This window comes from Rhodamnia argentea, chromosome 1 (assembly GCF_020921035.1).
Source record: "Rhodamnia argentea isolate NSW1041297 chromosome 1, ASM2092103v1, whole genome shotgun sequence".
NCBI lineage: Eukaryota > Viridiplantae > Streptophyta > Magnoliopsida > Myrtales > Myrtaceae > Rhodamnia > Rhodamnia argentea.
This window is the reverse complement of record NC_063150.1, coordinates 29,823,916-29,849,939: the sequence shown is the minus strand read 5'-3', so window position 1 is coordinate 29,849,939 and position 26,024 is coordinate 29,823,916. Positions and strand designations below refer to the sequence as shown.

The following is a 26,024-nucleotide window of genomic DNA, read 5'->3' as shown; positions in this document are numbered from 1 at the left end:
TACGAATGTAGTTCTCAAGAAGTACCAATTTACAAATTCCAGTCAGCATTTTTTTTTAAATGAATTCCAGTCAACTTGATCTCACATGTTCGGATTATTCAGAGCAAGAAACCGAAGAAAACAATACCCTGTTATTTGGATAACAAACTCCTTTAGAGCCTTTTCACTAGTCACTTCAATCAGCTCTCCAAGACCTAGTGCTGCTTGTTCTCTTAATTCGGCAGACCCACTCATTAGACCCTGTAGGGACAAAACAAGTAATAAGAGGCTGAACTGGCTGCTCAATCAAATTTGACATATTTGGGAAAAATAAAAGGAACTAGTAAAGCACATCAATAATATTTTTGCCACTATCCTTGAAGCCAAAAATAAGCTTCAGTACTTTCAAATGCACTATTGGTTACAAACCTCGAGAGTTGTTTGCTAGTCTTGAGGCAAGTCTTAGTATTAGCATGAGTTAGAAAACCTATAGCCGTGCCTCATATAAAGAATGCAGTCAGCAGGACAAGTAATAAACGACATTGTAAAATACCTTAAAAAGACATCATGGACACACACATCAAGACTGCCGTCAACAGATGCGTGCAACCAAAACTGTCATGAAAAAGACGATGCAAGTTCCTTAGCTTTCTCATTCATTTCTTTAATAAGTTCCCGTGCCTTAACTGAGTATGATATGGTTGCTTGCAAAAGGAGATAAAATCCAGATAACACCACTGATAAAGAAACCGAAAGTTGACAATGCAAGTCTGACAATAAAACTTATCAAGGCAAATATAAGTATCTCAATATCCATTTTGCCATAGGCTGTCTCTTTTTAAGATTAAGAGACACTACCGTCCTACAACCTTAATATTGTAATAACAAACACCAAGCTTGCCACTAGGTGGTGTTGTTTGTATACATCCTTTTGCGCTTTTGCCACGTGTTATTATTCATCAGGACCTCCGTAAAATCTAATAATCCATCTTTCTTAGTTATTTACTTAGATATTCCCTTAAACCCTTTCAACCTACGTTTGCGTCCCATAATCGAACCTTCAACCTTACTACCAAGCACTAAACACGACAATAGAATTCAGATGAATTTTCAGTAAAAACAAAGGATGGAAGCTTTAGCATATTCTTTCCTCATTACTTGAAAACTCTGAGGCTTATATTTCAGACTATGAACAGCTATAGGTTACAAAGTTATGATTTTCAACAGCAGCATCGACATAGCAAAAATAACAATAATAAAAAACGTTACTTTACGACCTAAAAGGATCCGCTCTAGCTTTGGTTTCCAGTGGAATTCTCTCTTGTGGCTATTGTTGAATTGTAAAACAGAAACAATTATAAGCAATGTTGCTACGCAGGGCTCACATTGTTACGGCTGTGACAGAACTACGCAGGGCTTGCATTATATGTGTGTGTATTTATATATATTATTTCCGAAGTTCCTAAAGAATAAGAAAAGGAGAAACAAGACTAGGAGGGAAGGCCATACTTGCTGAAATATTGGAAGCACTGGCTGAAGAGCTTTTGGGAGACAAAACCCAGGCACGAGAACAGGACCACCCTGAAAGTAAAAGCATGTCGAATTTCACAAAGGTCCAATCCGCAAGCCCAATTAAATAGTATAAAATACCCCACATGTATAACTTGCTCACCTTCTTTTTCCTACGCTCTTTATCCCTCGAAGTAGATACTGCATCTCGTACCAGTTTTATATACGAAGGAAGTACTTCCTTGGGAACAGAACCAACCACCCTCGACAAAGCCTCCCACGAGACCTGTTTAATGACAATAAGGAATGGAGATAACAAATTCAAGGACCTGTTGAGAAGAGAAAATAGTTATCATAAAAACGTACCACTACAGTGGCTGAATCTTGGTCACTCAGTAGAACAATCAAGGTAGATATAACATTTGGAGCTTCATCTACCAGATACAGCTTGCTGTTCTTAAACAAGAAGCCAATAAGGTAGGAAGAACTCCTCCTAATTGATGCCTGAGGCCAGAGTCAGCAATATACACTATGAGACAGGAGTCATGGTATAGGAACACGAGTCAAGCCTAGAAGGAACATAAAATTTGAACAATGTACCTGACTATCAGCAACGCCCTTAAGGAGTTCTGAAAGTAAAGACTCAATGCCTTCTTCATCTATCACTAAAACCACAGTTTCCGCTGACTCCTTTGCCACTGTTTGAACTTCCTGAAAATTGGTCATGACACTAAGTTTTCCAGCGTACAAATAAAGTGCAACAAGGAAAGGAATAGATATGTCAGGGCTGAGAACATTCAGCAGAGACTATAATGAATTTACCATGTCGTCACCACCCATGGCAGAAAGTAATGCTGGAAGCACAGTGCCCAGATGAAAGTTCAAACCAGGTCCAGCAACTTCAGCTAGTGCTCCCAGGGCATGTGCATTGAAGGCACTACACAAGTAAAGCTTGATTGAAGAAGCAATTATGAGATATGATGATGAAAATATCAATCAATCAGGAAGTAGGCACATACGATAGGGGCAGTTGAACCAACTTGGGCAGTATATGAGGCAAAACGGCTGCAGTTCTTACACTGGATTTCCATAAAGGGAAAATTAGTGCCCCCAAAATGAGAAAGAGAATGCAAACAAAGGTACCCGAATAACCCTGTAGTTTACCTTAAGATTTGTTTGAGACCATCCAAAGCAGTATCAGAGGACTGATCATCTTCCAATGCACGCAGAAGTGTTGGGACAATTTCATCAATTGCTTGCATTCCAGCACTCTGCAACATTGGTTTTCAAATTAATATTTCAGTAAGTTCCCACTTCACAATATGCTTCAATGAAAACGGAGGAAAAGAACCTTGTAGAGGGTGCTAAATGCCAGGCCTGCTGCTTCCCGAACCTCAGGCATGCTATTGAAAAGAGAGCAAACTGAAGTTTTCAATAGCAGTGTATAAACCAAACAAAGGGAGATAAACAAGGAGAGAAAAACTAACCTATCACAAAGTGCAGTTCGGATGGTAGGAATAAGCTCGTCCATGAAAGCCAATAACTGGCTCTTACCAGCACTGGCCATCACCTCACTTAGACCGATACATACACCCTATAAGATCAGTATGGCATTACAAAATCTGAGTGTGTTTAGTATGTGGCACTATGAAAAACTATCCATTCTTTATTTCTTTTTCTTTTCTATTTCTTTATTCCATATACTTATTATATTTATCTATCTTATATATTTGAGAAGATTCAATTACTAATCTATTTAATGTCCCTGTTTCTACATAAAATAGTTTAACTAGAATACAATAATAGTTGATTTAGAAAGGGATTTTTTTCAATTGGCAATTCCTATTGGTAATAAAAATAATACCGATCAGAATCGGGGGGGTTTCATCTTAATTGGGCAAATTGTACTGCAAATGTTAATACTCCCTCCAGCCCCACCCCCACCCCAACCCCAACCCCAACCCCAAAACCCCCCCTCCTCCCTCCTCCTTCTCTACAAAATGACCTAAGGAAAGTAAAGAATGTCCTTAGGCGAAGTCTCACTTGAAAACAAATAAATTGAACGGGAAACATAAAAGCAAAAAATCTTACTTGTCTTCTCCCAGCATTAGGGTCTTTCAGCCCCTTTGCTAGTATAGGAATAATCATAGGAAGAACTCTATCACCAAGCTTCCTAACAAGCTCACCTAGAGACCTTCCAGCAACCTACAGGCAACATCATTATAAATGGGCCACATAATATCTTCAGGAAAATTCCAGCTTCAGAATGCAAGTGGAAACCTGACGCCTTTCGGAAGATGATGATGCAAGAGAACTGATCAGAGTATTCATCAAAACTGGCATTATTTCCTTCAGCGTCTTTGGAGTATTTGCCACTATAGTCTTCCAAACATGTAAAGCAGCCTGATGAAACAGGAATATGATGCTCAATTATACAATAAATGCAATGTGGAGAGCTGCATTTCAGCCAGATAACACGCTCACTAATATATTTTGGCTTCATTACCTGACGTACGGATACGCTCACATCAGTTCGAACCATATAGAGGGCTGCAAGAACTTGATTGCGCCTGTCCTTTCCAAGAACCTCAATTATAGCACGTCCATGCGCTTCAGTACTAGAACCTTCATCGTCACTACCACCCTCAAGCAAAGCTTTTCCAGAAGTTCCAGCAACCTAAGCAAAAAGATTAGAAATATAGCATTTGGTTTTCTTAATGATACAAGACTTGTAACAGTTCCTAATCACTTACTTTAAACAACAGATCACCCAACAATTCGACAGAACTTTGGCGGATACGCCAACTGTCGTTGAAGATGCCATCTTCCACAGCTGGAAGGAGCAGAGGTAAAGACCTGATATTGGACATAGAAGTTGTTCAGATTCAGAAGTCTTGACAGGTTGCAAAGATTTCTTTAATAATTCAGCGGGAAAATAGTAAGTTGTGTATGCAAACTGGAATTTTTACATTTGCCCATTACATAAACACATCATACGCATGCTGCGTACACATCTACTAATGGCTCAGTTAACTATGCCAATGACACAGAAAACACCACCCAACTATGCAAGTTAATCACATAATATAGGAAACACCACCCAACTATGCAAGTTTAATAACATAATATACGAAACTCCCAACTAGGGAAAGATGATTATTATACAAAGCCAAAAATTACTAACTTTTGCAATTCACCTACAATGATTCCCCATTTGTAAGATTCAAATGTAAAATAAGTTATGCATGCACAGATGCACCGTATATCAGATGACTCCAGACATGTACTTGAATCACCAATCTTCACTATATCAAATCATTTGCTTTTAATGTGAGATTTCATGTATTCATGTGTACAATCAGTCTTAAAAGCATCAAGACACAAGATTGCATACGTAGTTGCATAGTGTTCCACTAAGACATGCCCAGCACCCAGTGCTGCATCTCGTACAGATTCATTCTCATCTGCTAGACCTGTAAGAGTATGGAACAATATCATTTCAGAGCTATGCTACACAAGTATGTTTGGCATGAGATGCCTATTTGTAGAAGAGAAAGGACAAGTACCATCTAATATTGCAGGCAACACTTGCGGCAGATAGTTCTGAAATTGGACGCCCAAAGACCGGGGAAAGTACTGCAAATGATATTCGTAGGAAACACATCAACACAATGAATATAATAATGATTGATATAGAACATGCACACCTGTTTTCCAATTTCCACAATAGTACGCGTGTACATAATGGCATGCCCATGGACATAGTGGCAGATAGATAAAATCAGGAAAAAGCGGGAAAAAAAAAAACCTTATGGGCGAGTAACTTGATCAAGAACTTCAGGAGTCACCTCCAAATTTAGAAAGAAAACAATATGTTGTTCAATTTGTTCACCTTGAATAGTGTCAAATACCCATCCCGGACAGAAGCCTTCTGGTGAGAACAGTTACGGATTACGTCAGGAAGTAAGTTCTCAAAATATGCCATACCAAGAGCAGCCAAAACCTGGATGTACCACAAACCACATCAGCTATTAAACTACACAGCTCTGAGAGATTATAGATCTATACTCGCAAGGAAACAGTATGATGCTTCAGTTAAAAAATGATGATAAAATAGGGAAAATGGGGGTTTATATCCTCACAAGTCCAGGAAAGAGAGTTGCCAACTTGTGAAGAATTTATTCTACCAAAATCATTAAACTTTAAATTGAAGCTGACAAGAATCAAGTTCTAACGTACTTCATAGAGAGCAAGAAGGCATATGCATACATCACACAAGAGAACAGTTGTCGTAGATTACTAGTAGTAGTAAGACAACATCAACGTCAACATCAACATCACCTTTGTTCCAAACTAGTTGGGGTCGGCGGTCGATGAACCCAAAAATAAATAAAATAAAAGCAAGATCAATTGAGGGAAAAGAAATAATTATATAAAATATATATATATATATATAGGGAAAAATGACTAAAAAAGACAGTTTGGAACATAGGAATTCTGTCCCTCCACTCTGCTAATAGCTTTCCTCCACTCCGTCCTAAGACAAACCGTACGCTCCCACCCCATTAAATCTTGTTTTACTACTTTCCCCAAGGTAAATTTTAGCCGACCTCTTTCTTTCTTCATGTCATGCTCTCGGTAACAAACTTCTGTTTTTACCGAGGCATCGAGGATCTTCGAAGAATATACCCAAACTAAGGGTGTGCATGGTCCGGGCCGGTCCGGTCCGTGCATGGAACCGGGGACCGGACCGTAGTCCCAGCATGGAACCGGGGACCGGACCGTAGTCCCGGTCCGGTCTCGGTCCCGGCCCAAGAGGACCACTAATTATTAAAAATCTAGTCAACTTAATAAACTATGTCATGGTAAAAACATAGCGACTCGCTATGACTTTTATGATTGACGAACTTGACCAAAATGTTTGAATTTAATACCAAATCCAGCCATTACATGATAAAAACATCACCAACCGCACTCATAAAAGCCTTCAGAGAGAAAAGATGACAAAAAACAAGATGAAAAATAAGACTAAAAAAAAGTCTTGAGGAGGAGAGTGCGACCGCGCAAGGTTGGGAAAAAAAATGGGTAATGGATTTTTATTATTCTGTTTTGTTTTCAATTTTTTTTTTTTTTGCAATTGTATATATTTATATATAAATAATTATATATTATTGGCGGTCCGGTCCGGTCCCAATACAAGAAACCCGAAGACCGGACCGCCCGATCACCGGTCCCATTTATTGGGACCGGGGACCGGACCATCCACCTCAAGGACCGGACCAACCCGGTCGGTCCGGACCGGTCCGGGCCGGTCCGGTCCGGTTTGCACACCCTTAACCCAAACCATCCGAATCTATGCTCTCTCATCTTTTACGCCACCGGTACTACTCCAACTTTTCGTCGAATATCTTCATTTCTTATCTTATCCATCTTTGTATGACCACACATCCACTTTAACATCCTCATTTCCGCTACTCCCATTTTATGCTCATGTTGCCTCTGTGTTGGCCAGCATTTAGTTCCGTATAGCATTGCAGGCCTTACTTCTGTTCTATAAAATTTTCCTTTTAGCCTAAGAGGGATTTTGCGATCACACAAAAACCCTAATGCACTGCGCCATTTCATCCAACCTGCTCCGATTCTATGGCTTACATCCTCATCAATCTCTCCCCCCTTTTGCAATATTGATCCTAGATATCTAAAAAAGCATCTTTCTTGGGTACCTCCTGTCCAAGCATATTCACGGATTCTTGATCTCCTCCTCTTGCCGTGTCGAACTCACTTCATGTAGTAGTAAGACAATGAATCGTAAATGTCAACTCGGTGGCACAATGGTTCCCATACAATGGAAATGACCAGAACCGTTTGAAAAAACATATTAAACTTTCACACAGATAAAACACATCGTCTTAGGAACAGAGTTTTGAGTTTTCGACAGAAAAGGTTAGGGTAACAATGATTGTCTTGCTGAGATTGTAACTACCACAAACTAAGCATCCTACAAGTTTGACACAGCCTGAAATATCTAGCAGCATAATAACTAAATTGAAACATGTCTTCTAAATATCTAAGTTGCATAAATTGACGTAAGACACTGCTTTTTCTATAAGTAATCGTAATACTCGATTAATGAGTTGCAACAACCCTGCAATTCCAATAGTTGCAAAAAAACAGAAATAGGACAAAGTGCATGTGCTTAAAAATGGCTAAAGTAAATAGAAGATACTTGAGAATAATCTGGACACTAGATCCCAGAATGAAACGTCAAGCAAAACGTCAAGCAAACAGAGAGAGAGAGAGAGAGAGAGAGAGAGAGAGAGAGAGAGAGAGAGGATCTTATTTTTGCAAGGGAAAAAAAAAAAACCTCAGTCAATCCTTGAGCAGCTCCAGAACGCTCAACATTGCTACCATCGGATTTCAGAGTATCAAGAAGCCATGGAACAAGATCAGGGAAATTCTCTTCTCCCATTCCTCTGATGAGAGATCCAAGGGCCCTTGCTGCAACAGACCGTACTTCGGGAATAGGATCCACAAGAACCTAAATTTTAATGATGCCATATACATCAGGGACTTCAAGATCTCAAGAATAAGAGCAACCATGAAGATACCTTTTTGACTTCAGGAAGAAGTAAGCCTATATAAGGGATCATATCCTTTGGTTCAGTAACTAATGAACACATATTGCCAACGATTTGTGCAGCTTTCTTCTTTGTGTCAGCGCTCCTTTCTCTTAAGCCTCTATGTACTATTGGCACCAACAGAGCAAGTGATGGGGCATCAATTGAATTTATAAAAGTTGTCTGCATCAATTCATCGGCATTTATGAGTAAGTAATCTACAAAACCAACAATACCACAAGCATAGAAATAATGCCACAAGACTTACTTGGAGAAGAATATCAAGGGAGTATTTGGTATGGTCATTTGGGTCTGTAAGCCCCATCAGAAGAGTAGGCACAAGTGAAGATATTTCCGGATTTTTTATCACGCTACCCACCTGAAAGAGAAGAAAGATAAGCTATATTAATACGCATCGTGTAAGCTGCAACTAGAAAGGTGGCACTGGTTATAACCTCCTGAAGAGCCATTTGCCCTGCGGACTGAACTTTGGGGTGCGTATCCGTTAATACCTGCAAATGGAAAGACGTGATGAATACTTTTCTACCTTCCAAAGAGAATATCCGTCATTATGTTATTCTGGTACTTACTTCAGTCAGTTTAGGTACAATCTTGGGAAGGCACTGAGAAAGTTGTTGAGGAGCACAGTAAGCCATAGCACCGAGAAGTTGTACGCTACTTTGCTTAGTTCGCCAAGCTTTGTCTTCCAAACCCTGAATAAGCAAAATAAGATGATAAAGTAGCTTGATTCACAATAATACCAGCAGCAGAAATCCAATATGAAAAATGCTTTTATTAAACAAAAGGGAAACACTTTTTTATCACGTCTTAGACAGTACAGCTAAATGAATTGAAGTCACATGGTCCAATGGTTCAGGCCACTTTACCAAGGAATTGCCCATCGGACTAGATTACATGCGCATAAAAGAGGAACAAAACGCAGAGCTTGAGAACGATTAAGGCTGTAAGAGATATCCTCTGATGTTGACAAAGAATATTTTTGATCTATATCTATGATATCATTACTACATCGAACTAAAATAGGGCATACACAAGAATTCTATCCAAACAAATAGTATAATGCAATTAATCAAGTCTTTGACATAAGTAGCTAAAAATTCAAAAGAAACACCTTTAGAAGAGATGGAAGAACCAGTTTAACACCCTGAGCAGTGAGTTGAGACATTATTGCACGAGCAGCGCATTCAGCAGCTTCACGAACTGCCACAACTTGATCAGAAAAAGATACCAACAGTAAGGGCAGCATCTGTATCACATACCTATACCAACAGCGCAAGAAAACATATGGAACACATGGTTAGATAACGCAAAAATGAGAAATATGACAAAAAAACACGTAAAGAGATTCAGTTCATACGGTTCAAATAATTTTCCGAGCTTCTCACAAAGACATTCAAATGCCATGAGCGCTCCTTCACGGCATTTCGCTGAGTTCCTAAAGCATTCAAGAAGTTATGGCAATTAAAATTATAAAAGATTCAGCATATATAACAGATTAAAAATTTTGGTTAAGTAACCAGATTTCTACCGATCGATATGGAATGAGACCACATGCACATGCACAATCAGACTAAAGGGAGTGGAGGTTTAAGGACGAGGCCCACAAAGAAAATTAAATATGGGAGTGGAGATATGAGATCCATACAGCAAACTAAATAAATAAATAAATAAAATAAAGAACTGTTAGGACTGAACAATGATTTACACACTAATTACGAGTTAATATAAAGACTGGGTCTCGTATCGAAAAATAAAGAGGCTTAACAGGACATAATAGGAACTATGAAAAGAATAGACAGGCAAAAACAGGGGAAGCAATATGAACAAGACAACTACAGCAAGCGTTGTCTATGTAATGGAGAGATTTTTATTATTGATAAGGGCTGAAGAAAGGCCAGTGAAATCGCCTAGCAGTCCATCAGCTCAGTGTAATAAATGATTTCCATTGGAATGTTGCCTCTGAAATCCGCTAGAGATTTCTTAATAGGCTAAATATTTGTCGTGGCTCAGGAAGACATATAATATTACACAAAGATAATTAAAGAGTGCACCATAGAATGTGCAATGTCTCATTATCTGATGCTTCTCTAGCTGACATATTGGCAAAATAGTGAAGAGACGTGTTCTCTTTGACCAGCAAAGTAAGAAAATGAAGTAGTTTACTTAGAGCTGCTGAGAACCAACCTATCTACAAGAGCTGCTCGCAGTGAAGCTACAATCCCATACTTCTTCAAGCAAGATAACCCAAATCCCTTAACTGCCCCAGCAAGTCCAAAAGCTGCCCCACGGCGCTCCCCATATTTATCACTCTTTAGGAGCTGATCCAACAGTCTAGAGAGCAGCACTTGTGCGTCATCCTGTCAATTTTACATGGTTAAGCTATAATATAAGAGGACCATGAAAATTAAAACTCAAAAGATTAACTACAATATCTTTGATCTTCAAACATTTCCTCTGATAATGAGAAAAGAATCACTTTTACAAACAGAGACATTTTTTAATAATTAAAAATCATAGAGAGAATCAGTATGCCAAATCCATCAACAACAACACTTAGATGATGATCTATCACATTGCCATTAACTGATACTCGTAGGTAAAAAGTGGATACTACCAAGGTTAGATGGAACATTACACGGTCTACCTTCCCATGTCAACTAATCAGTGGCTCTTGCAATATTATACATTCATTATACAGTTCTCTATCAGTTTTATACTACCTACTATAAACAGCATAGGATCAATTCCTCTTCCATTCCAAGTTTAGAGGCAGAATCACTGGAAGCATATGCTACTTGAAAATGGAGCAGAATAACGGTAGATGCAGGGAATCTGCCTGTTAGCACAGGAATCATCTCAAAGTACACGACTGTATCACTTGACTAATAAGTTTTCAGATTTCACTGGAAGCTTTTGTGAAGCATTCTCTTAATGACATTCTACCTCCCACTTTGTTTTCAAAATTGCGTTTGAGAAGAAGTGGTCGAATTAATTTATCATCTGCAGAACTTCTGCTCCCGTTTGGTTGACAACAAATAGAACACGATAATTCCTCATTGATTAGCCAATATGAACACATTTCCCAGGTCTCCATCCTTCACGGAAATTCTTCAGTCAGTTTAGAATTTCAAAGACAACAATGGTGACAATTCTTTTTGCTGAAAATGAAATGAACTTTAAAAACTAACTTCCATGAAATATATGCACAATTTTTTTGCCAAGTTTAAGTCCAAGACAATATACAACTTAATTTTCCCTCAGGATTCTTAACAATTACTAAAAGCCTTTTTGAAATGTAATAAGAAAAACTGCTTCGTATTTCAATTTCAAATTGAGAATATAGTGTCACTTGGAAAATCTTTTCAATTATCCTACACTGTCTTCAAGGCATACTTGTCATATAAAGATGCTAGAATAATTAAGTTGCTTTCACCTGTTTGTTTAAGTCAGAATTGTCTACCACCTGTTTGTTTCAGTCAGAATTGTCTATTACTTCGGACCTCAATAAAATTGAAATCTACACCAGGAAAACATACTAAACATCTAGCAAAGAAGAATCATTACTTATTAACGGATGTTGCAAGAGTCACTACTCATTAACAGATGTAGCAGGAAAACAAAAACAGTCATGTAATCAGCGTAGAATGGTTTGAAAACCAATAAAATAAAGTTCCTTTTATGACATCTATGGAGATTTTTCTATTGTTCCCCAGAAAATCATGCCAGGACGTCACCCCCAACTTGCTGCCCTATCTACGATAGCTGAAGATGTGTTTCAAAGAAACCGCAAAACCAATAAACCAAACCGATAAACCAAACTTATTTCCTTCTGATTAACAAATTTTGTAGATTAACCCAACCAAATAAATTCTTCCTATCATGATTGCTCTATACTATTATATGAAGGATTTCTACTTCTGATGTCAGTCATTATCGATTGATTATTAATCTAAAATAAGATTTAGGAAAGAGTTCCGCGATTTTTTGTGTTCTTACCTTAGTTAAATTACATTTTTTATGTTGCTGACAATTAATTTGATTTAGTCGTTATTATAGTCCTTTCTCTAATAATTGTGTAGAAATAGGTGCTTCTTGTGTTTATTTACATTGCATGTTGAAGTTAGATAGTAGTGTGTATCAAACTTTGTACTTCTAGATTAGCTTGTTGGTTCAGGGTGTGGAACCAAACCAAATCGATAACAAACAGGAATTATTGACTTGGATTGAGTTGTGACTTTATTGGTTTCATATGGGTTTGAATTGAGTTTATTCCATGTCAACAAGTTTGGTTTGGGTTGAAAATACCTCCAAACAGAACCATGAACGCCCTAGCGGAAATAAGCAAAAACCAAAGAGCTATCTGACATGACTAACCATAATCCAAATAGAAAGAGCAACAAAAATTCCGGCCAATTAGACCCAATGACATACTTGCTTTGATTGCATTAAAGGAGATAGACAGCTTGCGACTGCACGTTGAACAGCTTCAGATGGTGTATTTAACACATCCAACAATTTCTCCACAACTGTGTGAACTTTGGGGTCATCCTGTTCCAAAAAGTACATGCATATTTAATAACAAAAATTTAAGGCAGTAAAGAGAATGAAAAAGCAGCTAATTTACACCTTTGCCAGGTGTTTCGCTAAGGCTCCAGTGAAAATAACAACACCTTCCCGGACCAAATCATACTTCTCCTCATCAGATGCCTACATAAGAAAGCAAACAGACATCATCAAGTGTACTAAAGAACTGATAGTAGCAACTTTCAGTAGTTCCAGATATTTTAGAACCGATCAGTGGCATTAAATATATGCATGATCCACCTTTTTATTCAAGTAGTTCTCAAAGATCGGAAACAGCAACCCAACATTTTCCCTTCCATGCTTATCGATAACCATAACACCAGCATTAATCATCCTTCCCCGAACATCAGCATTGGGATCAGCCTGCAGCATTAAGAAACGTCATAAGATGAAACTTGTCATTATTCTTATACAACTATGAAGCTCACCAAGGTAGATTACGAAGAACATCTCTCAAAACTTTCCAAGAATGAAATCTCCTGGTAAAACATGTTTTCAAATGATTCTTTTGAATATCTCCAACATCTGGATACTGGCCAAGTCCATGTCATGTGTCTTAAGTTTACATATAGAGATGTGTCATTCACCAGGACACATATTGACACGAACATCCTTAATTAAAGCTGGGTAGCATTCCTACAGAAGCTTGAGAAGCTTCTTTGAATGTCCATAATTATTTCCATCAGAAGTATATATACTGCTGACTGTTGACCATCTCTAGGCCCCATAGTGAAAACCAAGATTGTCTAAAATGTGTCCAACGCACCCAGCATCATGTCCCTAGAAATTTTGTGTAGACTCATACATCAAAACAAATGTCATATGGTGTCACCAAGACCTACTCATATGAGATTATTAAATGGAAAATCATCTCCACAGTAGAATATGTAAGAATATTTGAAATATCCACCCTACAGCATTTGCTATCTGAAACTACAGTCCCTGGCCCCTAATGACTCGGACATACGAAATAAGCCAAGGCACTACAACTGGATCTTATCGATTTCTCCATTGCTTAATCTGGTTGGAAGCTACAACATAGTGAATGCGACAATAGCAACTGTCACAGTGTTGCGAGAGTCAATACCAAGTGCTAAATACATCTTGAGACATCAGAAAAGCAAAGAACCAACTCAACCAAGTAAACAAGATCAATGATCCAAACTCAACTCCACGGTGAAATCTAAGAAAGTACCAGAGCTCGCGAGATCAGGAATGTCATAACAACAGGAAGGTCCTTTGTCCTCAACACATCAGCCGCAGAATGTAGTGCTAAAGCAATTCCTTGCCGGCTAAGCCAACCAGAATCGACATTTTCCTCACTAAAACCAGCTTCACGGATGTACAATGAAAAAAGTGTTGAAAGAGATTCCTGAAAATACACCATGGGAAATTGACACATCAAGGTCATCTTCAACAAAACTAGCAATAAAGACGCCATTCAAAAAGCAAATAATATAGACTGGAAGAAGTACGTTTTAGAACAAAGATGAATGGACTCCATATTCCGAAGGGGAATCTAAACACAGGCTTACCTGTATGGAGTCCGGCTTTTCATCCAAAGCAGCAGCTAATGCCTCCGCTGCGGCTAATCTCGCATTGTAATTGACATGACAAAGTGCTTTGAAAAGTCCAGAATAGTTGGTCCCAAAATCATGTCCATAGCGATCCCATATATCCTCAGCCACTTCTGCAACTGACTGATGATATATAAAGATGAGGTCACAGACTCCGTGAACAAACAATACATTCAGAAAGGACAAATCAATAGCCCAAATGGCCAAGAGAAAACAGTGGTCCCAAATCAAGCACACACGATCACACTGTTAGTCAGAATGGATTTGGCCTCTTCTATTGGCTGGTGCCAACCAGAGGAAGGTGGTTCAGATACAAGAATTTGTAACACACTAGAAGCATGCCAACAAAAAAAAAACACAAATTCCCCCATTAAATCCATGAAATCGGGAATAAATTTTAGAGAAAGTTTGTGTTTGCAAGAAATATGATTCTTAAACAGATTTATCCTTTCCTTTCGATTTTGCTACTATAACGAGGCATTGATTTTCCACACTATACTTCTGTAAAACATTTGACTGCAGAATTCCTTGAGAAGGACAATGTTTGTCCACAAAACTTAACACAACTTGAGAGTTATTGCCATCTCTAGTCTCTACATCATTTCTCCATCGATTCAGATAATTAATTGGATCACAAGACAATAAATATGCTTTTGATATGTAAAATCCATCTTCCATGATTCTTTTCTTCTTAGTATTTCACAAAATATTAGTGTTTCCCCAATCCTTAGATTTAGATATTGTGACCTGGTCCCAATTACCACTAGTAGTAGCTCAAAGGCACAGAAAATTTGCTTTTGCAAGATCAAGGTTAAGCCATATCATCAAGAGGATAAGAGAAAGCATGTTAACCTTCTCGGCATCATGTAATGCAATCCAAACCCTTGTCGCAATCTCAACATCCTGAGGAAGAGCACGACTAGCAATGCATGGAATGCATTTTACAGCATTTAAGCAAGCCATCCTTACATGAACATCTTTAGCATAAACTCCATATAATGCCTGTGAAATGCATGAAATATCAGAAAACAAATTAACTCCAGCAATGCATTAGATTGTCTGTGACAAAAGTAAAGTAACTTACTGAAGCAACTTCATCAGGTTGCAGACCAAGACACAGTTCATTTAACGCTGATCCAACTAAAGCTTGATAAGCAGGAACAACGCCCAAGACATTATAAAGAGCCTGAAAGCAGGAGACTAACATATAGTGAGCTGAAAATTAAGTCAAAGGACACTGAAGCAACATGGAAAGAAAATGGACTTTCTCTTATGCAGATTAAGTTGTAGAAATAGGCAACCGATATCATTCGAAGCCGAGGAAGGGGCAACAGAGGATCCAAATGCAAATTGATGATTTGGAGCACATCATCATGAAGGCCAGTCTTCTTGGATGATAGCAGAATCCTTTCCATTATCTGGATACAAATCAACAACCTCGTATTAAATTGATATAGTGAAAACAAGGGCATGCTAATAAGGATATGCACTATCCTTACCGGAAAAACAAAAGTGAAGGAATCTACAGGAAGAGGGCCTGATTTGCATGATATGGATAAACCATTTATTACACGCTCAAAAAGACCCAATGACGAAGTTTCATTTGCCTCCCCTCCATCAACAGATGGAATCCAATTCAATAGCATGTCGTTATCCTCTGTTACAATCAGGCGAAGAGCAGCAGCAATATCAATGGCCCAGTTGCAGAGAGGTGATGCGATACATCGGGAAAGCCTCACCAGGGTTTCATATGCCACATCACCTACAACTAGTGACCGTAATAATGGATTGACAAACCTAACCTGAAAGAAAATGAGAAATGCAGCTAAGTCGCTCATACAGCAATAGTATACTGATAACAAATAGAAGCATGGTCAGAAAACTCAAGCTAGAAAAAACACTAATCAAGCAAAAATAAATGCCATGGAAAACAGCAGGAAATTGCTGATTTCATCCTACATAATTTGTTTACAAGTTTCATGCTGGACATAAGAAACCTTCTACATGTAGTGATAGTCGGATTTGTTTCAATCAATGATGACCATCACTCGATTATCACGCAACAATTTCCAAGCTCAAGTTTACTAAATGAAGAAGGTAGCTGCAGATAAAACCAGTGTGAACTTTGGGATAACGTTCACATGAATGATAGAAGAAAGCACAAGCAGATGGAGGAAATCAGTCCTCATGGATACACATAGATAATCATAGGCCACGCACCAGAGAAGGCAGTTGACTGTGAGCAAACACAGGATTGGCAATGGCCATCTCTCCAAGAGCTCTAAGCATCAAAGTTAGGATTTCTTGTATTTCTTTGACCTTCTCACGTATAGATGCCTCTTCCTTCAGCAACAATTCCCGTGCCTCTTCTTTTGCACTTTTTGCTTTATCTGGACTCGTCAAAGCCATGTAGGTGATTTGTGTTAAAACAAGTTGTTAATCATGAAACCCAGTTATTCTCACAAAGAAAGCAAAACCTGTTTTCCTTGTTGGCTTGCTAGAATCACGTTTCCCAACAACAGAAACTTCTCTATTAGCCGGCTCTCTCTTCACAATATGTTTAGTGGCAACATCATCCTAAAACAAAGTTAAAGCAAGTCAATATTGATCTGCACACAACTCTAAGAGTCGAACAATCCAGGAATGACTAATGGTCACCATCTCATCTTCATCATCATACATCCGAAACCGGCCCTTCGCAAGTCTTGTGTTCTTAGAAGCAACTGATTCAGCAACATATACCCCTTGCTCGCTGGAGAGTACTCCATCGGGAGTTTGGAAAATCTGAAATAATAGATAAAACCCATGCAATTCAGAATAGGATAGACACAAGACAACTAAATGCCAAAAAAAAAGCAGAATCAAGAGTCAGATACATATCCAAAAACAACAAAACAAAAGTGAGTTGTCCAAAAGACTCAATTGGATAATAATGTCACGTATTTCTCCTAGTGAGCCATCAAGACTTCTCATGTTGACAAGACTTCCACTAAAAGATATTTTCATGCTTCGAATGCCAAGGAAAATTTAGGAGGATTCACAATTCCTCAATATGACAAATAATAGAAGTTGACTAAATTGATGCAGAATCCATCTGAGAAAAGATATTAAATTGCATATACAATAACTGCAGTAATTTTATCGGTCGAAAAATGCACACAAGCAACAATCACAGTATCTCAGAACGGTTAACTCGTGATGAAATTGCTTCTTCATCCACCCTCTCAAGTTTCTTCTGTATCCATGTAAATTCCCACACTCAGCGTAAACACTCAAATGCACCATGGGCCAATCTCTGGTCATGATAGCTAAATCAGTTAATAGCAACTCTTCTATAAACATGATGAAGGCGATTAGTCTATCAAGTTCACACTTCACAGACCACTTTAATAACTTATCCATATTGCCAGTAATGGAAGTTGCATGAGTAAGGAATGCAGTGCTGAGTATACATATATGATAGAGCTAATCACACGTTATAACAAAACTATGCCTAAACCTCCCCCCATGGATATGGAAAGAAAATAAGTAAAAAAGAACCCCAAAGACACCAGCCACCATCAAAAGCTATGAAAAGATAATAAGGAAAAAAGAACCCCAAAGACCCCAGCCACCATCAAAAGCTATGAAAAGATAATAAGGGAAAAAGAACCCAAAGACACCTCCCACTATCAAAAGCTTTTCATGCCTTTTCCAATGCTTGAGGAAACTACAACCCCTGATTCCCAAAATGCCAGGGTAATATCGTCAACTTTGCCCCCTACTACCTCAATTACAATGCACAGAACGAATGTCAAGACACATGCTGTCATGGGCAAAACTCCTTAAGATCATATCTAGTAGCCCATTTATAAGGTGGAAAAGATGATATCATCCTATCCAGTGCTAGGATGTAGTTGATGTTCATATTACACAAACAGATGAACCAGTATTGAGTTATAATCAAGATTGGTGAGGGTAAAGACTGGAAAGAAGCGATCAGCTTGTCAAATAAAAACAACAATATAACCAAACTAGGATCAAGAAGCAAAAGTAGGGGGGAAACCAAAACCCACCCCCTCCCCACATAAATCATCACCCAAAGGCTCGTAGTTTCCAAGACAAGATTTGGCAAATGGTCTGTAAAACGAAATCTAAAGGGCATGTTAAAAGAAGAAAGAACTAAGAGGAGGCCAAAGTGTAAAACATTTTTATACTATATAGGTTTTTTCGTCTTCTTCCTTAATGTGGATCATATAGGTAGTTTGTCTTGTTCACAAACTCAGGTTGATCATTCTTGGCGCATGATTTTGATATTATAGTTGGCTTGCAACACATTGGCATTTATGATGAGTTCCATTACTGGTAAAAGAAGATCCAATGAAATTGCTAATTGAAAATGGCAACTTCAGTGCAGCCTTGCAAAACTACGCAAATTAAAGACAGACAGCCAATCATTATTACCCGTATGTCACTTTCTGAGAGCATATCATGGGAATGGCGATGAGGGTGACTACTCAAATGCTGGGAAAAGAAAAACAGAGATTAGTTTAGCCAGTAATAAAGCAGAAAAAGGATTCCATTCAAGATAAGATTAAGAGAGATCAATCATGTTAAAAACCTTTTCAAACTCTAAGTAAGTATCACCAGGTGCAATTGACATCAAGGTTGCCAATGACAATATGGCAGCCTGCTGTTCCAGTTGATTAGCATTCATCAATCCCCTCGATCCCAATAAACCCTGGAAACAGAGTAAAGCCATCAGAAGGTAGTCAAGAAATGTGGACATATAAAGCTTTTGCAATGGAAATCACTGACTACGGTCCAATGCAACCCAAAAGAAAACAATGCGAGCCATGCCCCATAAGGAATTATCAAGCCGTGACCCTGGACTGAAAATTGCCGACATTTCCTTTCCAACGCATGTAGAACTACAGTTCAGAAGAAGCAAGCACATTGATTAAAGGTGCGCCTCACATGGCTTTTGCTACTTATTTCTTGTTTATTTTTTTTTATTTTCTTTTTTGCAAATCTTGAAGCCCACACACTTCGACTTTTATTTAACATGCAACACATGAAACCTTTCAGAATGCACAAATGATGACTTGTAAATTTACATATCTGCATTTATAATTTTGAATAATATCTTCGTGGGAAAGTGAAACAGAATTGCATTTTGCGTTTTTTTAAGCAAAACAAACGCACCCTTCAAAAGCCTTCACACAGTAAAAAATTTCAACAATATCTATACCAATTCATATAGATTATTATCAGGATAGCACAACTTACCTTACACACGTTTGACACATTAGCAGAAAGAATGCCAATGATATCAACTCCAAGCGTTTTTAGACACTTCTGAAGCCTCTGGAAAACAAACAAGAAAGTCATGAGCCATATTCATTGAATGCATCGCTGCATAAATAAACATAAAATCTGAGGGAAAATATGCATAAGAAATAGGTTAGCTCCCATGCCATTCCATTCAAATTTTCAAAAGACATTGGCTATTAACCTAATGGGTGGTATCTCATTTATTGATAGAGGAATTTGCCAAAGTTTCCACCAAACAACTCCCACATTCCCTCCCCCCTCCCTCTCCCAAATCATTTTCAAAATATTTGCCAATTTCCAGTAGTTATGGTCATCTTTGACCTTCTAGGTCAAAAAAATTCCCCATGACTGCAATATCAATAGACTGAGCTTCAAGCTTGCTCACACTTACATGATGCAAACCTAGCGAAGTCGTGCAATAAATATTGTTAAGACACAAAGAAGAACCCTAAAAAAGGAGAGGGCGAAATAAGGGAGCCAGGAGCAAAGTGCTCATCCTGTGAATTGCAGTTGCTATTCTACGAAGTGTCAATCATGATAATGAGCTTTATGGAACAACAACTTTACACATTTTATTTATTTCAAGCCAAACTTCTGTAGGATACCAAACATATTAAAACTGATAGATTTTCTGCTTATTAAATTTCTGACGCATAATGATACACCATCCCAGATACAGTAGATATTTCTCAAAAATCACCTTGCCTGAAAAGGGACTAACACATGCTTTGATTGTTTTCCATGCTTAAAACCTCCATCGGTGTAAAAAAAAAAAAAATCTAATCAGCTTACCTTCCAAACCGTATCTCTTCTGGCGGAGCCAACTATGTATGGATGATGTGCACAGAGGATGACTTGCTCGCACACACTTGGAGCAGCTGCTATACTTGCAGAGGATACAACGATGAAAGCCTTCACCAGCACCTCCACCGCAGGAACATTAGGCAAGTGTGTATCCAGGGTATTTTCTGTGTCACTAGGGATTATACAATCAATGTAAAATATATCAAGGGTCATTAATCTTTGCCCATGTTTCAAACAGGTCACTCAAACTTTCCATTTTTTTAACAGGACACTTGGCAATGTTTACTTTCAATCAAGTCCTTTAGTCAAGGATCCACCAGAAACATGTCCCAAACATTCCTTTCATGATCACCTAACCTTAGATTAATTTTCCTCTAATAGCTACCGAGATATAATCCAATGTAGCTCAACTTTCACTAGAGATTGCTGATAAAAAAGGACATAGAGAGTGACATGTTTGAAAGTAGAAGCAAAGTCGAGTAACCAGATTGAAAAAATTGAAAGTTGGGTGACATCTTAGAAATATTACACCAAGTTCAACAACGTCCGACACTCGCACGCACCAGCTATAAGACGAAAAATCTCTAAAGAAGAAAGTTAGAAATGCCACCAAACAGAAAAAGAGCTGTTGCAAACACCATGTAACTGAACTAAAGAGGGTTTATTGGATTTGCAAACAATCACAAATCATCAAAGGCAATCCGTCGTATCACCACTCATTTTGTATATAACACTTTGCTAGAAAATATTTCACCTAGACATAAATGTTTAAGGCAACCAGAGTCTCATAACCATCACAGCCGTATAGTACCTTGTAGCAGCCCTTTCACCAATGCTGGATAGGAACCTGGTGAACTCAAGCAAAAGAGCTTCAGATAATAGTGGTAGAGCTGAAATTATCTTTCTAGTAGCATCATGAGCCACTTTTCGAACGTCCCAACTTGGATGACAAATCAAAAGGAGTATCAACTGCACCCAATCAACACCATCAATGAAAACCAGTTCCTCTACATGGAGGGAAATCAATATCATCAACAAGATTAATGCCAGGAACCTATCCTACCTGTACTAGTAACCTATCTGAGAAGGCTTCCAACACTCTGCAAGACAACAAACCGATTGATTCCAATCAGTCTTCCCCGTAGTTAAACATACAAACTTCTACAATTGTGATTGCATATGTCTAACCTGTGCTGATGTTCCACAAGCAAAACCTCAAAAAGATCGATGCATGCCATGCAATCCTCCACTGGTAGTTTGGAGACCTTGCAGTAAAAGACCAATGATCGGTGTTAACATTTAGAGAAATATCCAACTATTTGCCAATGAAATAAAATTAGACAATAATTAAAAGAACAGAAGAAAGAGATCCAAGAGAAAGCTACCAAAGATAGGGGAATAAGAGAAGGTTCATTTTGAGAGACCAAGGACCATATCTTTTCCTTCGTCACAGTCTCCTCTGAAAAGGCAGATGGCAGAAAATGAACTCAAGAACAAGCCAAAAACAATGCAAGGCAGAAGAAGTGCAAGGCATGAGGGTTTGCCTTAGAGAAATTTTCCCACGACATTGTGTCATACCTGCTTTAATATCAATGGCTGCAATCTTTCCAACCAAAAGAAGTGCATAAACACCATCCAACCTCTGCACTGGTTTAGTAAAACCAGTTTTAGCCAGTTGGATAAGAGGCCCAAACAACGAAGATATCTGAAAATTTATCACAGAAGTGTGCCTAAGTAAAACTCTGACATGAAAACCAACAATTAAGTGACAGACATAACGATATGCCCAATCACCTGCATAACAACATCGGCATTTTCACAGATAACTCTCAGGCAACGGAGATGTGCCCTTCTCAAAGCTTCCTTCTCCTTAAGGCCAGAAGAAAAGAGAGCAACTAAATCTGGTTGAACAGCTTCAGATGATCGAGCCGCCCAGGAAGCTATAGCAGATAGAACTGCTAATTTCACCTCCTCATTGCCTTTCATTTAAAGAGTTTGAGATAACATCAGCACATTGGAAATGCTAACAACGTGTTGGAGGCACAGAGAAATATCAACCAATACTGAAATTTAAAAAAAAAAAGGCAGAAAGAACAAGGAAAACAGGCACCGGTTAGCGACACGAACCTTCAGTTTTGTAGCAATTTACAAGAAAGCTGCATATGCTTTGAGATAGACTCTTAATGTACTTTCCTTCAGGAGCAACTGATAGTTCTTGCAATGCAGTGATCATTCCAATTCTCTGGTATGGGAATGCAAGTCTCCCCTCTGACCCTGTTTACAAAGACATTTTGAAATAACTATGAAACCATAAATTTGAACCCAGCCTTAAACCCCAAAAGAAATGACAAAGAGGATAACAAACCTCCAATGACAGCTTTCACGGCATTGAACATCGATTCCAAAGCATCTGGAGTACTAGATTTCTGACTTAAACACCTGATTATGGCCAAAGCACCAACTCTTCTTCCTTCCTCTGCATGGCGAGCTTGGGATAATACCACGGAGATCATTTCCAATGAATACTTGCTCAAGTCAAGATTGACTGATTTTAAAAGAATTCCAACTGAGTCCAGCACAATCTCCGGGTTACGCTTCAGCATTTTAACAGCAGATGGAATGATGGTAGTTTGAAAGTCATCATGAGACAAGTGTCGAAAAAGTGGGTGAAACGCCTCACTAAGACCTTGTGCTGGTTTTTCTCTCGCATTTAGAACAGCTTTAGCAGATACACCAAGAATTACTGACTGGCCAAAGCAAAAGCATCAAGACAAAACAAAGGCAACAAAAGAAGTTAAAGAAAATAACAGATAAAACAATTGTAAAGGCCCAGAAACTAAATACTGTCCTCACCTTGTATTCTTCAAATAAAGAAGGACTATTGCTTGCAAATTCCAGCAGCAACAATATAATTTCAGGGCTATCTTTGTAAGATATCCTTCCATTCTGTAATTCCTCTATAAAGATTTTGTACATGTCCTTTGACTGAAATATAAGAAATAAACAAATTCATTGAGCTAAAACCCACAAAAAATTAATTATAACCTGGAGAATATCATGTCTTACAAGAAAAAACATAAAAAGAAAAAAATTTATTCAAGCCGAATAAACTGTAAAAATAAAAGTAAATTGAGCTAAACCTGATTAAATAACTGAAAAAATAACTTTTTGCAAGCTCTTCGCTGCCGAAATGACTGTTGCATAACAAGTGGGAGTAAAGATGCCTGCACTGCAGCAACCCTACACACAGCATTCCTTGGAACTGCAGCGAATTGACTACTGCTCAAGAGAATACACGACCACTTAAGAAGCCTGTAACAACCCACATGAGATTGAGCCTTAAGAAGCTTATCCATAAACTGAACAAGGGTAGCAGCAAAACACTTCATGAATGCAGCCTCGCCCAGAGCCTTCACAATCACTGCATCAACAGCTTTCCTTGACCGTAGATCCTCATATAGGAACAGAGTTTTAAAGATGATTTCTACCAATTGTGATGCGATCTCAGTAGACATCTCTGCACAGCCATAGAATGATTATTTCAACAAATCAATCAGGTTGATGAACATGCACCAGCCTCAGAAGGCTAAATTACGACACATCCAAACATTCTGTGAAAAGAAAAACCAGAATTCGACATGAACCGGCACAAAATAACATAATTCCTAAGACTTCTAAGCCAACAACCTCAAGAAAAGAACCGGACTGGCCAATGATAGCATATGACATCCCACGTTTAAAACCCACAATAAACACACGCTTGATTGGTTCACGGTGCCACCAACAACATAAAAATACCATCTTTACATCAACACACATAAGTCGCCGACAAGCCTCTCACGAATCCTGAAATGCAAGTCTTCTGTCTCACTTCTTTTTCTCCTCCCAAGGCATTCATACATTCGCAAAACGTAGAAAATACTGCAAATGCGAATCAAACTGAAACAAATTCACGCTCAACTACCTAAATTACTCAACAAGGACGGGACTTCATCTCGGAATATCCTGACGCGTTCCCTGGAGGATGTAGTGGAGACCGATTCGGCAACGGAGGCTAGGCGCCCGAGCGAATCCGCCATCCCGGGGAGCAGACACACCGCTCAGTGGACCTCCCGACCTCAATGTTCAGCTCGGAAGAGAAAACCGAGCTGCCGTTTGCTAGGGTTTTACACTGCGTTTCTTTCGCTGAGAGAGTGACGCTACCTATGGAAGTCTCAAAAGGGAGCAGAAACGTCAGCTGAGGAGACAGGGGAGAGAGGGGCTGCGCATACCGTGTGGGGAGAGAGAGGGAGAGAGATGAAGAATCATGCAGCGTCGCGAGAGGCTCGGAGAGGACGACGGGCTTTGGGCCCATTGGTTTCGGCCTTTCAGCCCAGGCCCGTTGGAAGAATCGCTTGCTTCTCATAGTATTTTATGAGAGTTTGTGCTTCTAATGATGGGTCGGCATGGGCCGTCGGGTCCCGACCCTGACGGTTCGGATTGAGGCCCCGCCGAATTTATTGGACGAAAATGAATGACAGCTCAAACCGTGTTCTAATTTAAGATAGAATTTATCTATGTTTTTACCGGTTGAGAGGAACAAGCTCATAATATCCGTATCTTCCATGAAGCTGTTGAAAGACATAATGCACAATTTCTCCATCCTCCTCTAGCTTCATTAGTTAATGGTTTATCAACTTCATGCAGCATTTAATTATTATCTATGTGGCATGTTAATTAAATTTACATAATATTTGTGTAGAAAAATATTATTTAGTGGATGTTGGAAGTCCAAAATCCCACGAGTTATTTGGGGCCATATAGAGAACTAAGATATCAATTGCCTAAGTTTCGATAAGATCTTGCATCTACAGGTTATTGAGAAGTGTTCAACTGTGCCAATTCCTCACTACGGTTAGAAATTAAGGGAGCAAATTTATCATGTTGACTTAGAAAAAAATACCAAAGACGAGATGCGTTAAACTCCTCGGCATCATCATAAGAGCTATATTGGTATGGTAGCAAATAACTTCCTGTCAATCTTGCTCTTCATTGACTTTCTACGTGTACTCGCGTTTGCTTCTGCGGGCCTATTTGGTTCAAATGCAAATACCTTTGGGCTAAAAGGGTTTGGTGAAATGCAAATATTATTTGGTGAACAGTAATTGAAAAGTGCATTTGGATGCAACTTTGGGGAAAATGCTATGGAAAGTCCTTTGGTATGCCAATTTAATATTTTTTTTAATTTTAACTTGTTTAAAATTATGAAAAAAAAATGACCACAACTTTTATATTTTCGCATTGAGAGCAACGTAAAAGACACATATTGACAAATTTATAAGTTAAAAAAGTCAAAATATGATGTGTGCAATTATATCAAAAGATCATTATAATAAATATGATCGCATAAGTCATTGAGGATAGAAATAAGTTTTCCTCCAAAAATTACAAATCTCCTTAACTATAAACTAAACCTAGGGCTATTTAATAACGTAAATGTCCCATGTCGGGGAATGCATTAGTATTTGAAGCACTAGCCCCTTCATTTACAATATCATAGTCAACTGAATATCCATACTCGAGGTCCAAATTCACATCTTCAAAATCCATATCCTTTACGGTATTTCTTCATATATAATTG

The 26,024-nt window shown here is 38.5% G+C and overlaps 1 protein-coding gene across 1 annotated transcript in view; it reads right to left on the bottom strand.

The window, feature by feature from the left end:
- Window positions 1-24,678, bottom strand: part of LOC115725996 (protein ILITYHIA) — a 28,110-nt gene extending 3,432 nt beyond the window's left edge. The window contains exons 1-52 of the mRNA XM_030655688.2: window positions 24,369-24,678; window positions 23,545-23,921; window positions 23,258-23,389; window positions 22,770-23,151; window positions 22,532-22,678; window positions 22,199-22,383; window positions 21,983-22,109; window positions 21,790-21,863; window positions 21,593-21,669; window positions 21,468-21,504; window positions 21,216-21,373; window positions 20,393-20,576; window positions 19,556-19,633; window positions 18,888-19,007; window positions 18,731-18,790; window positions 16,946-17,071; window positions 16,765-16,864; window positions 16,508-16,677; window positions 15,787-16,089; window positions 15,589-15,705; window positions 15,372-15,473; window positions 15,140-15,289; window positions 14,246-14,410; window positions 13,906-14,082; window positions 12,951-13,073; window positions 12,753-12,833; window positions 12,558-12,674; window positions 10,311-10,483; window positions 9,484-9,561; window positions 9,238-9,385; window positions 8,696-8,818; window positions 8,561-8,617; window positions 8,374-8,484; window positions 8,097-8,288; window positions 7,853-8,026; window positions 5,381-5,491; window positions 5,055-5,124; window positions 4,883-4,961; window positions 4,242-4,344; window positions 3,995-4,165; window positions 3,769-3,891; window positions 3,580-3,693; window positions 2,976-3,082; window positions 2,840-2,891; window positions 2,653-2,759; window positions 2,508-2,567; window positions 2,311-2,425; window positions 2,089-2,199; window positions 1,855-1,992; window positions 1,652-1,774; window positions 1,489-1,560; window positions 128-240 (exon numbers count right to left, since the gene is read on the bottom strand). Of these exons, the coding sequence (XP_030511548.1) occupies window positions 128-240; window positions 1,489-1,560; window positions 1,652-1,774; window positions 1,855-1,992; window positions 2,089-2,199; window positions 2,311-2,425; window positions 2,508-2,567; window positions 2,653-2,759; window positions 2,840-2,891; window positions 2,976-3,082; window positions 3,580-3,693; window positions 3,769-3,891; window positions 3,995-4,165; window positions 4,242-4,344; window positions 4,883-4,961; window positions 5,055-5,124; window positions 5,381-5,491; window positions 7,853-8,026; window positions 8,097-8,288; window positions 8,374-8,484; window positions 8,561-8,617; window positions 8,696-8,818; window positions 9,238-9,385; window positions 9,484-9,561; window positions 10,311-10,483; window positions 12,558-12,674; window positions 12,753-12,833; window positions 12,951-13,073; window positions 13,906-14,082; window positions 14,246-14,410; window positions 15,140-15,289; window positions 15,372-15,473; window positions 15,589-15,705; window positions 15,787-16,089; window positions 16,508-16,677; window positions 16,765-16,864; window positions 16,946-17,071; window positions 18,731-18,790; window positions 18,888-19,007; window positions 19,556-19,633; window positions 20,393-20,576; window positions 21,216-21,373; window positions 21,468-21,504; window positions 21,593-21,669; window positions 21,790-21,863; window positions 21,983-22,109; window positions 22,199-22,383; window positions 22,532-22,678; window positions 22,770-23,151; window positions 23,258-23,389; window positions 23,545-23,921; window positions 24,369-24,483 (6,809 nt within the window). The 5' untranslated portion in view covers window positions 24,484-24,678. The remainder of the gene's footprint in view (window positions 1-127; window positions 241-1,488; window positions 1,561-1,651; window positions 1,775-1,854; window positions 1,993-2,088; window positions 2,200-2,310; window positions 2,426-2,507; window positions 2,568-2,652; window positions 2,760-2,839; window positions 2,892-2,975; window positions 3,083-3,579; window positions 3,694-3,768; window positions 3,892-3,994; window positions 4,166-4,241; window positions 4,345-4,882; window positions 4,962-5,054; window positions 5,125-5,380; window positions 5,492-7,852; window positions 8,027-8,096; window positions 8,289-8,373; window positions 8,485-8,560; window positions 8,618-8,695; window positions 8,819-9,237; window positions 9,386-9,483; window positions 9,562-10,310; window positions 10,484-12,557; window positions 12,675-12,752; window positions 12,834-12,950; window positions 13,074-13,905; window positions 14,083-14,245; window positions 14,411-15,139; window positions 15,290-15,371; window positions 15,474-15,588; window positions 15,706-15,786; window positions 16,090-16,507; window positions 16,678-16,764; window positions 16,865-16,945; window positions 17,072-18,730; window positions 18,791-18,887; window positions 19,008-19,555; window positions 19,634-20,392; window positions 20,577-21,215; window positions 21,374-21,467; window positions 21,505-21,592; window positions 21,670-21,789; window positions 21,864-21,982; window positions 22,110-22,198; window positions 22,384-22,531; window positions 22,679-22,769; window positions 23,152-23,257; window positions 23,390-23,544; window positions 23,922-24,368) is intronic.
- Between the last annotated feature and the right edge of the window lie 1,346 nt (window positions 24,679-26,024).